At 43.4% G+C, this 14,191-nt stretch overlaps 1 protein-coding gene across 1 annotated transcript; it reads left to right on the forward strand.

The window, feature by feature from the left end:
* The first annotated feature begins 1,576 nt into the window (after positions 1-1,576).
* GMFB (glia maturation factor beta) lies at positions 1,577-14,191 on the forward strand. The gene is made up of 7 exons (XM_030949882.1): positions 1,577-1,654; positions 4,155-4,251; positions 4,645-4,694; positions 5,624-5,673; positions 6,696-6,778; positions 8,006-8,079; positions 10,369-14,191. Exons 1-7 carry the CDS (start codon positions 1,652-1,654, stop codon positions 10,438-10,440), a joined length of 429 nt encoding a protein of 142 aa, XP_030805742.1. The 5' UTR covers positions 1,577-1,651; the 3' UTR covers positions 10,441-14,191.

Below are 14,191 nucleotides of genomic sequence, written 5' to 3' on the forward strand. Positions count from 1 at the left end.
GAGGAAACTGGCCCTTGTCACTCTGGGCTCTTGGCAGAGTGCTCAGGCTCCAGGTGTCCTTTCAGGTCTGTAGAGCACCAGGAGGGCTGATGCTGTTGTGTGCTTACACAGAGAGCTCTTGGAGCCACAGTGGTGGCACTCAGGGCAGGATTCAGCTTTGCCATCCTGGAGAGCTCAGTGTGCCTCAGCATCGTCCCTGGCAGCTGCTGGTCACAGCTGCAGTGGCAGTGGCTGTGAGGTGACCCAAAGCCGTGTCCGTGGCTGCACATGGCTGTGCTTTGCTTCCTCCTTGAGCTGGAATGGGGGTTAGATGGGCTGTTGGCAAGGAATTGCTGCCTGTGAGGCCTGTGAGGCCCTGCACAGGCTGCCCTGAAAAGCTGAGGCTGCCCTGAAAAGCTGAGGCTGCCCCATCCCCTACAAGTGTTCAAGGCCACATTAGGCGGGAATTTGGAGCATCTTGGCCTAGTGGAAGGTGTTCCAGCCCAGAGCAGTGGGGTAAGAAGTGGATAATCTCTGGGGTGCATTCCAACCCAAACCAGACTGTGATTCTGTGATTAGGTGGGATATCAGAAAAAGGTTCTTCCCCCAGAAGATGGTCAGGCACTGAACAGGCTCCTGAGGGAACGGTCATGGCCCCAAGACTGACAGATCTCAATGAGCGTTTGGTCAATGTTCTCAGGCACAGTGTGGGATTTTTGGGGTTTTCCTGTGCACGGCCAGGAGTTGGGCTCAATGATCACTGTGGGTCCCTTCCACCTCAGGATATTCTGTGATTTTGTGTGAGGCTTCAATAGCTGCGCAGCAATCTCGCATTTCTGCGGTGTTTGCTAAGCCCTTGGTGAAAATCTGCAGTTTTATCTTATAAATTTGCTGTTTAAATCATTAGTATAATCCACTAGAAGTTGTGTCTGAGATGTAAAGGCTGCATCTGTCCTTTCATGCTGAGGAAAGCAATTATATTCTTAAATCTGTTATGCAATCCCTTAAAGTGCATTTTTCTCTGCTCTAACAGCATCTAAAATTGTTAGTGGCAGAGAAAAGGCCAAATATTCACTCCAGCATCAGGAGAGCTTCACACCAAGGCCCCATTATGAACAAGCAGCGTGTGCCCAGCTCTGGCTGCTCCTATTTGTGCCTTGTGTGCTGGAGACCTCACATGACTTCCAGAATTACACTCCACTTGTACACACAAGCAGCAGAACTTCTGATGCATGTCACGCTTCAATTCCAGGGTTTAAACCTTCAGTCCTTGCCCTTTTTAAGGTACATTCAGAGCTGTAAAGCCGAACCCACCCCATCCCGTCCCAGTTCCCCCAGATCCCCTTAGAGCGAAATGGCGCCTGAGGGCGAGCCCGCGAGTTGCCATGGCAACAGCGAGGGGCGGGGCCCGGGCTGCAAGGCAACTATGGGGCGTGGCGCGGTGGGATCACGTGATCCTGCGTTTTCCCGCCCTGGGCGGCCTTGAACCTCCCCGCTGCCCGTAGGCGCGTGACACCGCCCCGCCCACTCCGCGGGAGCGCTGATGGTTGGTCGGAGGGCCAGGGAGGGGGCGGGGCTTGCGCCGCGCAGGCGCGGTGAGGGAGGGGGTGCAACCCAGTGAGGAGGCGGCGGCGGCGGCGCGCGAGCGGCTGCTGTTGGTGCGCGCGCCAAGATGGTGAGGGGGGAGCGCGCGCCGCTCCCTCAGGGGGGACACGGCGAGATCGTGAGGGGAGGGGGGGTTCGTCCGGGAGGGGGCTCACCCCGCTGAAATGGTGCTGCACAGTTAGGTGATTCAGAAAGATTCGATAGGGAAATGATAGAATACTCAACAGGAAAACGCGTTATCTGACCTCTGAGGAACTGATTATGTGTCTGTGAAACGACTGATGGTTTGATCGCGCCTGGTTGTTAGCTGTCTTGTAATGTTTCGAGCTAATTCACTGAAGAACGTCTGATTGTTGCTCATTGAAGTCATTCACCCGAGTGGTGAATTTGAACTTGAGCTGTGATTGCTGTTTGGAACAGACCTAGAGAAACAAGGACTGGTGGATGAATGCTGTGGGGTACTTTGCATTAATATTGGTTAATGGGTAAAGTAATAGTTGTGGTGAAAGGAAGAGTCATGCATGTTGCTTTTAGTCAAGGTTTGGGTAGCTGAACCCTCCTGTGGAAGGAGCAGTTGCAGAGCAAATTTGATCAAATCTTGGGCTGTTTTGCTGTGTGCCTCTCTGGTGAGAGCCGTGCTTGAGGCACTTCGGGAGATTTATGTTTACTTGTCAGTGTGAGGGTGAAGGGAGGGGGTGTCCCGAGGGGGATCTGCTCAGGAGGGCCCAGGGAGCAGCGGCAGCAGCAGCCCCTCGGCGGCGCTGGCAGGTGTGCCCGTGTCTGTGCACCAATCCTGCCTTGCCTTTCCTCACTTTTTGTTAAGCCAAGCGTTGGTGAGCCGGCTTAGCCCCGGTAAACAGTCTGAATCTGATGTTACCAAGTGTTTTCCTTCAGATCCCCTCAGGGATTTGTGTTCCTGTGGCTGCACAGGTGTGAGCAGGAGCATGGCTTGTCTGCTGGGAGAAGCTGGTGAGCCCAGAGGATTGGGAGAAAAGCTTCCTTCACAAAAGAGCATTTTATATGAAATACAACCTCAGCTTTGAAATGCAGCCGTGAGTCCTGTTGGGTTTTTAAATTGAGACCCCTGGGTGAGTGAGAGTGGGTGTAAGTGACATTTTATACGAAATACAAGTTCAGCTATGGAATGCAGCCCTGAATTCTGTTGTGTTTTAAAGTACTTTTTAGGGTTTTTTCCCTGAATGAGTGACAGTAGATAGTAGGGATGTTTCAGAGAATGAGTTAGGTTGGAGAAGACCTCTGAGATCATCGAGTTCAACCTGTTTGGGTCAGAGGGACTGATCAGAGGGAGCCAAGGGTGATCTTTGACGTTTAGGGGAAACAAGCAAAATCAGGGACACTGTACAGGCGGTGCCCGAGCTCTGCTGTCACAGCAGAGCCTGATTTCCTCTCCAGCTGTCCAGAGGAAGCACAGGGATGAAACTTTGTGCAAGAATTTGATCAAGGTGGAAATCTTTTTAGGAGCAACAACAAGCATGGGGTATTGGAAGTGGGGAAGCAGAGCCACCCATCTGCTTTTTTGGGGGAAATCTCACTATGTTGAACGTGAGGAGACAGAACTGGGGGCTTAAATAGTAACGTTCTGTGATTTGGCTCAATGCAAGAGCTCTTTATTAGAGCTTTTGATTGGTAATCTTGCACCATTTTTTATCTGAGGATTTTTTTAAGGAAACCTTGAAATACAGTTACTTTGGTACAAAGTTCTTGATGCCTTGGCAGTTCACAAATACAGTTTAAGCTGCAGATTTTAAGTAACTTCTTTATCAAGCTGGCTTGAACCCCTTGGTGATGGAGGTTGTGTGTATAAAATGTTGCTCAGGAAATGGCAGTGGTTGGCTTGGTGCAGTTCAGAAATTGCTTGTGTAAGGGAAGATAACCTGCTTGGCTGCTTGTGAAACAATAATTTCCTTCCTCATCTTCAGTGGGATGACTAATATGTTACTTGAGCATCTCTGAGAGCTTGGTGTGCACAGGGGGAAATGGCTGCATGTTTTTGGGTTAAAAGGTCTGAAACTCTTTCTGTGTGTGTGAATCTCAATATTTTTGTGAGTAAAAATAAACAAGGACAGTGTTGTTCTTAAATATCAATAGTAGCTCTTACTATGTTAAATGCTTAAATTACTTGATCCCATTTGCTGTCATTCTAAGGGACTCCCTTATTTCATTCAGGGCTTGGTAAATGAAGTGTGAAATTTACTTTGTAAGTGTAGAAGTGTAAAATCTACTTCTGAAGTGTAAAGTTGACTTCTAAGAGCTCTGAGAATAACCCCACTTCAGGAGTAGTTAATAAATACTCCTCGTTCACTGTATGGCTTTGAAGAGGGAAATTAAAACAGATAGATAAATGTTCTGTTAATGTGGTTTAAAAAAAAACAATTTCCTTTCACCCACGTTTTTTCTGGTTTCTGTGATGCTCTGAAGATTTGGACAAGCTGCGTGCAGGCCCTCTTCAGTATTTATGCACAGATGTGGGTGACACAGGGATTTTTTTGTCTCTTTCACTTTGTGGAAGGATTTATCTCTCCCTCCCCTGTGCCATTTCCTTTTTGCAGAGTGAATCTCTGGTGGTGTGTGATGTTGCCGAAGACCTGGTGGAGAAACTGAGAAAATTCCGATTTCGCAAAGAGACCAACAATGCTGCCATTATAAGTAAGTTCCAAACATGCCTGACAAAAATTGTCAGAAAATCCTCTCTCCTCTTTTCTTCCCTGTGTAAGATTGCTGCTGTATCAGGTAAACATGAGCCAGGGGAGTGTTTGTTCTCTGAGCTGCAGAGCTTCCAATTCTGCCTGTAATTTTAACAATAAAACAGTGCTGTTCTTAGGATTCAAGTCTCCATCTGCTCTTAGCAGAGTATTTATATTTAATTATGGCTCAGAGTCTACCACTGTTTGTAAAATGATTTTGGGAAGTCATGGGATACACTGAAGAAGAAAAACAGAATCACAAGGACTGTAATTGTTGAGTGCTAAAAAGCTTCGTGCATCCATTGTGTAAATCGATTGAAAAAAACATTGATCTGTGTTTTATTTTGATTTATAGTGAAAATCGACAAGGATAAGCAGTTGGTGGTGCTGGATGAGGAGCATGAGGTTTGTTAAATGAATTGTAAATAAGAGTATCTTCAGCCTGCAATGTATTGTTGTCTCTAAGGTACTGCCTTAGTTTCAAATTGTTATCAAACTCTTAATCTAATTTGGGTCATGAGCTTATTTAAATGCATGGTCACTCTGCATGTAAAGCACAGCACCATTAATAGTGAAACTATGCAGAAGCAATTGAGTTGACTAATTAATTGCACCAAAAAAATAAAGTTATTTTAAAGCTGTTTTAACAATGTAAAAAGCATCTTTGGCACCTGCTGGCTTTTTGAAGAGATTTCTGCTGTGTTTCCACATAGATCTGCACATTTGTCTCTGAGCTGGTCTGCCATCAATTAGAAGCAGGATTGCTAATCCCCTGCAGACTCTAAATTTGATGGGTGGCATAATAAGGTCAGCCCAGTGTGTGGTGTTTCTTAACGGTCCATAGGGCAAAATTAAATCCTTCCCAGGGATTTGAGCATTAACCAGAGCTCTTGGTCCCTAGAATGTAGATGTTAATGTAACACTCAAATGTAATGGGGAATCTTTTTTGTTTGCTGAAGAAGGAAGGACTGAATTTTTCAAACTTTTGATTTATGTAGCTGATTTCAACTTACTTTATAGTGTGTGCTTACTTATTTGAGTTTAGCACTACGGTTGGCAAAGCATGGTAACTGCCAACTAAAGCCAGAAATGTTTGCTCAGCTTATTATGCCTAAAATAGGGGTGATTATTCATGCTAACATTAATTCTGTGTTTAGTCATAGGAGTCTATTGGCACACAAATCTTCCTAAACTGCTGTAGTAATTTGGGAGGTCCTTATCAGTTCACCTGTAGATCAACATCTGCCCTACAGATGTTTCAGTGTCCATTACCCTGCTTTAACCTTCCAGTGTGAGGTACTTGCTCAAATATTGCTTGTGTTTAATGTCACCAGGGTATTTCTCCTGATGAGCTCAAGGATGAGCTGCCCGAGAGACAACCTCGATATCCTTTCCATGCTGCTGCCATTTGGACTTACTCACTCCTGGAAGCTGTTCAAAGTGTTGGACTTCACCTTTTTAGGCCAATAATTGCTGTAGTGTGATCTTGCTGATCCTTTATTTGTGAAATAACCCAGGGATCAGTTCTCAGGCTGCACTGAACTGTTGTACCACTTGCTGAAACAATGACTCATTTAAGCCTTTCCTGACATTTTATTTCCTTTTACACTATATAATGTTTGGGGAAGTAAAGCAAAGCCATGCTGCTGGTAATGTAAAGAAGTGAGTAAAATGTACCAGTCAGTGGCTACTTCTAAATATAGGGCTCTGCCTGTGTAACTCTGGATTTGTTTTGGTACTTTCTCAGGATGTGGCTGTTGTTGTTTTGCTGCAGTTACTGATTCTGGAATTGCTGTGGGCATGTGATCCAGGGAGGAATCCCTGTTTTGAAAAAAAGAACAAAAGAGGGTGAAGTAAATTACTCTAACCAGTGAAATAAAAGGGGTACTTAAGTTACATGTGAAGAAAATACCTGCCCTATTAGCCTCAAGAGCTGGCTGGCACCGTTCCCTGTGCTGTTCTGAATCTTGCCTTTCATGCCTACAATGCAGTGGGAGGCTGTAAAACAAAAGTCCTGGCTAAAACTGCAGTTCAAATTGAGCAGAACACCTGAAACAACGAAGTTCTTGGTCAGCAAAGAAAGAATTTGGCTTTCATTAAAAGCCAAAACCACGCTGGTGGGTGTGGGAAGTCCTTTTACAAAGTTGGAAGAGGAATATTTGTGATGAGAGGGTGATTTTTAGCTCTGATGTGAAACATTACTACAGAGACAGCGCTCACATTGAGGCAGGGCCAGTTCTGAAAGTCAGATGTGGAAGTGAAAACAGAACAGTGAGGTTATTATTGCCAAATTAAAACATCATCTAAAATGCAACACTGACTTCTGCCTGCATCAAGCTCTGATAACTGAGGATTATATCCCACTAAAATAATTGATTTCTTAGTTTCTTTAACCTCAGAAAAAACATTTATTGTGTATAGTTACAAGTACCAGCATGAAGATGGAAGAGTTTCCTATCCATTGTGCTTTATCTTCTCCAGTCCAGTTGGTGAGTGAACTCTGTAGCTACTGTGTGTTGTAAATTTGGGAATATTCTCTTCTAGGGAAGATAAAACTGAGTTCTTAGTGCTCTCAAAGAGGTTTTCCTGCCTTCGAGGTTCACATTTAGGGCACTTCAGATGTCTGAGAGAAGAGATTCTCTCTTTCCCACTTCTGAGGGCTGAACTGGAGTGTTGGTTTCCTGCTTAGCTGGCCAAAAGGTGTGTCTGCCTAAATGTGCCTGTTCTCAGTGTGCTCAGCAACCCTCTGAAGGGCAGGGCTTGGAGCACTCTGCATCCACTCCTGGAGGTTTAACCTCATTTAACCTGTTTACTCCTCAGAACTTGGGGAATCCTCAAAGCATGACCCTGTAAGGCTCAGGAAGTGAGCACAGAGAGGGCTGGAGGACACTGCCTGTGTTCCTGAGTGATTCTGCTCTGCTGTCTCTTGCTATTCACACATAAGTGACTGGGAGGGAGGCAATTAATCTCAGAAGGACATGGGAATCCATTTCTTTCTGAGGATCTTGGAATCCTATTCCTTTCATTCTACCCATGAAAGGAACAGGACTTTAGGAGGGTTAGGATGAGATTTGAGAGGAGTTTTCGGGAGGTCTGGGTGTAATGGGCAGCAGTAGAGGATGCTGTGAGGGGACAGTCTAAAGGGCTGTCACAGCTGTGGGGGAAAAGGAGGAAGAGAGGGCTCCCTAACTCAGATCTGAGCATGTGAAAGTGCTGAAACAGACTGTTCCAGGAGAAACAGACTAATCCTGGATCATCCCAGGTTTGTAGAGAGCAGTTTAGAGCATCCTCTGCTTGTGTCACAGCAACCCTCAACATCAACTTCCCTGCACAGGTCACTGTGTCATTTTAATAGGAGCCAGATAACCTGGGTCTTGGTTTGGGCTTACAGAGCTGAATTGCTCCTGGGCTTCCATCTGTGTTCTGAGTTGTAGTAGTGTATCTTGCTGGTATTACTGGATTATCCTTGTTATCCCCTGGAAGAAGATAAACTGATTGCATTGTTTTACCCTTCATTTCTCAAAGCTAGAGTAACTAGGTATATAAAAGAGTTTAGCAACTACTGAGTATATTCTTCTGTAGCTACCTGAGAATCTTCCTGTGAATATCTTTAGCTTTCAGATTAGAATTCTTAAAAAAACCCCAAACTTATTTTTGAATTGTTGCAGTCAAAATAATTAAACAAAATCTCTTTTTTTTTCTTCCCATAACTTCAGGATGTAAGCCTGAGCAGCAGATGATGTATGCTGGAAGCAAGAATAAGCTTGTACAGACAGCTGAACTCACTAAGGTATAACTGGCTTTTGAAATAACTCCCCCTTCACTGCAGGTTGTTGTTTTGTGTCTTGCTTGAACCAATGGCAAGAAAGATTTTATGAGAGTTTGTGATTACAGTGAACAGAGTTTGCTGTAGGAAAGCTGAAGGAGGAGTATGTGTGGAGATTTCTGTACCCTAAAACACCAGGAGGAACAGTGTTCTCTGAAACAAAAATATCCCTCAGTAGGATGGACATCTTTGCTGTGGGGGAGGAATTTACTGATGGGAAGAATAGACTGAAGCCTCAGTGTGGTGTAGATCAGTTTAGCTGGTTCCTGGGGCTGCATGCTTGCAGAACAGCCTGCAGAGTAAGTAACATGTGCCAAGGGGTGAACAATTTCTTCCTGTGTTGGGTTCTCCCAGTACTGACACCAGAAGAAATCACTGCATTCACTAGGTCTGGCTGTGTGTATATTTTAGAAAAGGAATGTCACCTGTTTTCCCTTTTGGAGATCTTTGAAATCTTTGCCTAATTGACACCTAGACTCCTTTTTGCCCCAAGCTGTAAAGCTTAATAGAGTCAGTAGCTGCTTCAGGTTTTTCATACCATGTCAAATGACTTCAGCTCTTCCCACAGCACTGTTCTCTTCATTCCTTATCCTGCTGAGTCCTTTAACATCCCAGTAAGAATGTCTGTTGGGCCAGTAAGAGAACTATGAATCACAGAATGGCTTGAGTTGGAAGGGACCTTAATGTTCATTTGTTCAAACACCTCCCACCAGACCAGGTTGCTCCAAGCTCTGTCCCTCTTTTGCCTCTTCCAGCTGTACCTTGTAAGAGAAGACACCTCTGTTCTAAATTAGACCTCAGGTTGACAGGAGTCATTAGGAAGGCAGCAGAAGATGGTGGAAACAATCAGCATAGCCCCAAGAAATCTTTTTTTAGATCTGTTGAGACTTCATCTTGGAGGCCTGATAACTGTGATAGGAAGGAGGAAGACAGTTTTCAGTAAGCAAGAAGAAGGGACTGGTGAGAAGAAGGTGAAAGCCTGAGAAGTAGCTCAGTTGGAGTTCCTATCACTTCTGACATGGGAGAAATTCAGCCTGAATGGCTTTTGAATGCAAGTCCAGGACTGGGTTCATTCATCTTTCCTGAAGGCAGAGAACACAGGCTGTCTCCAGTTGGGATTGCCTGCTTGCTCTTCAAATGTACTTTATCCTTGCCACTTGCTGAGCTGTGTTTCATTTTAACTCCTGCTGTGACTTCCTCCTGGTGTGATTTTTGCTCATGACTCAGCTGAGTTCTCTCAGTCTCCTGTGACTTGCATATTAGCTTGGTTCCTGTTAAGCTGTTCTCTTCTTGTAACACTGATTTTTGGGGTTTCTCCATTTGAAGGCCTGTGAATTTGTAAAATTACCTGACTTTTGTCTTTGGGCATCTCATGGACTCCAGTAATCAATCATAATTAACATTGTTTCTCTTCAGGCTATTAAAAACAAAACCCAAACCCTAACCAGTTATTTGCCCACATGGAATGTAAAGAGTATATTGGTGTTTTGGACCTTGTTTTCTGCTTCAAGGCTTCATTAAAGATTTCACAAAGCTTTGGGTTAGTAGTTTTTAGATTGTTTTGGAGGTTTTGCCCAGAGATGCTGTGGCTGCCCCATCCCTGGAAGTGCCCAAGGCCAGGTTGGATGGGGCTTGGAGCAACCTGGGATAGTGGAAGGTGTCCCTGTCATGGCAGGGAATTGGAACTAGATGATCTTTAAGGTCCCTTCCAACTCAAACCATTCTGTTCTTTTAGGATTTTGTTGGGTTTTTTTCCCAAGTTTTCTATTTTGAGATATTTTACAGGTAAAACAATACCCTACTGGCTACTATGAATTTATTTCAGTTGAAAGAAAAAATAACTGTGTGTTGGACTGAGTAAAATTGCTGAACTTTGGGCTTAAATCAACCCAGATATTAAATTATTTGTATTCTTCAAAATACCATCTTGCTGAGATAGTGCATGTGAGATGGGGCCACTTCAGGGTTATTTTAAAATGTAGTACATGTGCTTTTCTCATATTCTTAAGGGATAAGAGTAAAGCCTAGAAATAGCAATTACAAGATTCTTGTTCATGTTAGTGATGTTTTTTGCCACTCAGTCTTGTGTATTTTCCTCTGATCTGATGCTTTTAAGAAAGCACCTGAAAATTGTAGGTTGGTGAGTGGTTTATTGCAGCTCAGACAATGTGTGTGGAAAGGTGCTGATGCATTGTGTGCTTGTGCCTTTCCAGTCCCATCCCTCAGGAATTGATGCAATGCCATTTTGTTTAGGTATTTGAAATCAGAAATACAGAAGACCTAACTGAAGAATGGCTGCGTGAGAAACTGGGCTTTTTCCACTAAGGAAAACCTCTAAGTATTTATGTACCATCCTGGTGATACTGGAACCAGACATGAATACTTACATCCAAGCAATGCACTGTATTCACAGCTGTCTCCTGCAGTATCTCTCTTGTGCAGAGTTTGTGCAAAGAATAGCAGGTCTGTCTCCTTGAAGTAACAAATCTTTGCAGGTGTTTCCTTATTTGTACCTGCTAAAAGGGAATACTCCTCTGCAGGGACTCCTTTTGCACTCCTGTGACTAATATTTCTGTAACTAAAATAGTTCAGTTCTGGATTTATAACCGTGTACAAACATCATTTGGAAGCTGACGCTAACTTTTTCTGAGCTACAAATGCATCCTTATGACACACATTAGCCATTTATATGCAAAATTTATGTACTGTCACTTACCAGAGTAATTTTTGACTTAATGTCTTCTCAATTTTGAAGCATTTGTTGGAAGCTCCCTGGAAACATTTGTTTGGTATTAAAAAGTCAAAATCCTTGTACTGCAAATCCATCCATTTATCTTTCCATTGAGTCCCTGTGAACTGTCTCAAATTCTTGGAACTAATTTTTGTCATTCCAGTAATTCCTCAGTTGCCTGAGTCAATCTTCCTAAATTTCAGGGCAAAGCTTTGACTGTCCAGTTCTCATGCTAATACAGTCTCACAGGAACTAGCTGATAACTAAGGGCTGAACTACAACTCTGGTTCCTCTTGTACCAGATTTCTTCTTGCATCTCTGTTCTGACACTGTTGAGAAGTTTACCTCTGCTCATTTCCTGTTATCTGAACGCCTGGTGATACTGTGTGCCTTTCATTTGTTAGCTTTAAAAGGACTTGAGAATTTTACACTGCCACTTCTTACAAATTTGGTAAAAACTTTGTTAAAGAATCCAAGTAATATTTGTTCCTAGTGCCTCGTGCTGCAGTTGACATCTGTTAAAACAAAAAGCCAACCTCATTTTCTTTGAAATTCCAATCATCTGCTCCATTTGTAGGAGTCAGGAGGTTAAAGCTTTTCATGATAATGAACGATTTATATCTCTTTTGTTATAAAAGTTGGCCACACGTAGCTTTTGAGTACTTTAATTACAACCTCTAACTTTCTTAATGGCTTTTTGGTCAAAATTACATTCCAGATGAAGCTTTTGCATAAGTGATCATTTGATTTTCATCTACTTAACGGTTCATCTCTTTGAAACAGCAAATCTAATGTGAAAATAGTATTTAACTTTTATAAATGACCAGTCTTTTTACAGGTCTGTTTTATATTGAATAGAGTAGTTGTGTGATGTGGGCCACGTTCAGCACGTGCTGGCAGGAGGAGCACTCACGGGGCAGTCTCTCCCTATCTTGCTCATGAGTGTTTGTTGTGCTTCTGAACAAGTGTCTGCGTAAGAGCAGCTTCCTGTTGATAACATACCTTAAAATACAGCTGCCCCAACCAATCTGCTCGCTGGGAAGGAATGCAGTGTTAAATTTGGAGGCCAGTATTTCATGCTGTGAAAACCTTTGCTGAAAGTGGGGTTATTTTTCATTTGTCAACGTAGGTTGTGTTAGTGGTAAAACACTAACTCCTGCAAGATCACAAGGAATTCATTTGCAAAGGTCTTCAGTGTTGGTAAATCTCTTCCTAGTTTGATGTTATTGCTCATTTATTTGTATATAAATCTGACTTGAGAGGAGCTTTTCAAAATACATGTTGGAATGATCCAATTAAATCGATCTTTTGGTGCGGGAAAGAAGTGCTTGTAATTAAATTTCTGTGTTAACGTACTGAACTGGAAAAACAATTTCATTTCCCTGGACGAAAAAATGTTGATTATGAACTGTTGCTTGATCGTTCTGTACTGCAGATCAATAAAAATCATGTCTTTTGTGACAAACATTGTATAAACAAGACTTTGGCTTAAAGGGTAGTGTCATTCCAAGCATCAGTCTGGGAACAGCAAGAATCTCTTTTGAGGTTTTTTTTGGGATTGTACTAAAGGTGAGGCATGTCAAAGTACAGTGTGGGCGAGAGGGCAGCTGCTGCTTGGAATGTTCAGCTTGATTTGCAGTGGGGAAAAACTGGATTAATCATGTCTGTTGTACTTTGTACACTGGTGGGCTGCCAGCAGCCAACTGCTGCCTGCACAGGTCTGCAGAAAAATAACTGTACAAGAGGCCTGTATCAGGAGGGAAGGGAGGAGCTGCTGCATGAAATGATGAAATTTGACCTTTCATCTCTGGATTGCTCCCCCTTCTGCCAAGAAAACATTATTCCTTACAGCTGAGTCTTCAGCTGAGTTCTTCCACTCCACATGTTCTCGTGCCTCACTTAAGCACTTTCTGCCTTGGGTGCTGCCCCTCCAGCCTTGCAGGGAGCAAACAGATCCTCGTGCGAGTGTTAAAGCCCAGTTTCTCCTGGAAGGTGCTGTTGATGCTGCTCAGCCCACCAGTATTGCTCTTCAGCCAGCCCTGCCTGGCAGCTGTTCCTGCTTCCCTGGCTGAGCTGTAGAGGCAGCTGCAGGTTCTGGGAAGATGAGTGTGCAGAGGGTGTTTGCTGTTCCAGCCTTGTTTGTGTTCTCTTTGGTCTTAATGCAGTGTTTTGACACAACTGGCTGCTGCTAATTGTCCTGGGCTCTTGAGGTGTAGGTAGTGCTAACACTTGATTAAACAAAGACATCATTATGTCCAGGTCTTTGCTGCACAAATAATCCTTGTTTTCATAACATCTTTCCCCACCTTATCTGTAGAACTGTGTGTTCTGTGCTGCTGCCCCCTTAGGCTCAGTGGGAGGCAGATGAGTCCGTGTTCAGGCCAGTATGTTCCTGCTGGGCTTTGCTGGTGAGTTGCCCATCTGTAATCACACATTTGTCTTGAATTTTCAGACCTCTAAAGAGACATCTAAAGGACAGCATAAATTAGCCTAGGGGAGCCTTTGTAGCTAAAGGTCTGAGAGTCAGCATTTTCCATTGGGAGCTCCTATTTTTCAGGAGTTAGTAAGTTGGCCATAAAATCCTTGGTCGGGAGTTAAAGGTCTGTCCAAGGGAGACTTCTGCCACAATTAATCAGGTTTGCTTTAAATATTGACTAGATGGCTGGGATACAGCTCTTTTAATCCTATTCACTGATGGTAAGCTGAATTTAAGCATGAGTTTGCATGTCAGCCCATGAAATAGACTTGTAGTGTTTTGAATATTTTTAACAAAAAAATGTAAATGCTGGTATTTGATGGTTTAAGTGTATTTCTAGTATCATGAATACTGTTCTGATCTATTAAAGGAGGCAATAATGCAGGTGTTGACACCTTTTTCACTTCTCCAAAGGAACATCTTTGCATTTGTACCAGGAATCCATTTTTGTATCTTTAACTGTAAAATAACTGGTCCAGAAACGATGTTAAACTGATGACGGGTCTGACTCAAACAGGCAGAAGCAAGAGAATTCAATTCCTTACTTCAGAGCATTCCAAAAATAAACATCATGAACATTGTTTTTATACATACATGTAGTGACTGTGAAGTGGAGCCGTGGTGGGACGTGAGAAAGGGCTCAGTGAAACTCTTGTGTTTGTTCTGTGGTCCAGACTTGTCTTAAAAGGTGTGAGAGGTTCACGGCCGGATTTGGGAATTTGGCAGTTCCATGAAAATACCAGTAACCAGTACAACTTCCATATGCTGTTTAGTCTCTGCTACTTCACATTGCATGTTTACTTTAAACCAAATCTTTTTTTTGCTAAGCATGGTGCTTGTATTGGTTTAAATAAAATGTTTCATTAAGA

The sequence above is a fragment of the Camarhynchus parvulus genome, chromosome 5 (genome assembly GCF_901933205.1).
Source record: "Camarhynchus parvulus chromosome 5, STF_HiC, whole genome shotgun sequence".
Classification (NCBI taxonomy): Eukaryota; Metazoa; Chordata; class Aves; order Passeriformes; family Thraupidae; genus Camarhynchus; species Camarhynchus parvulus.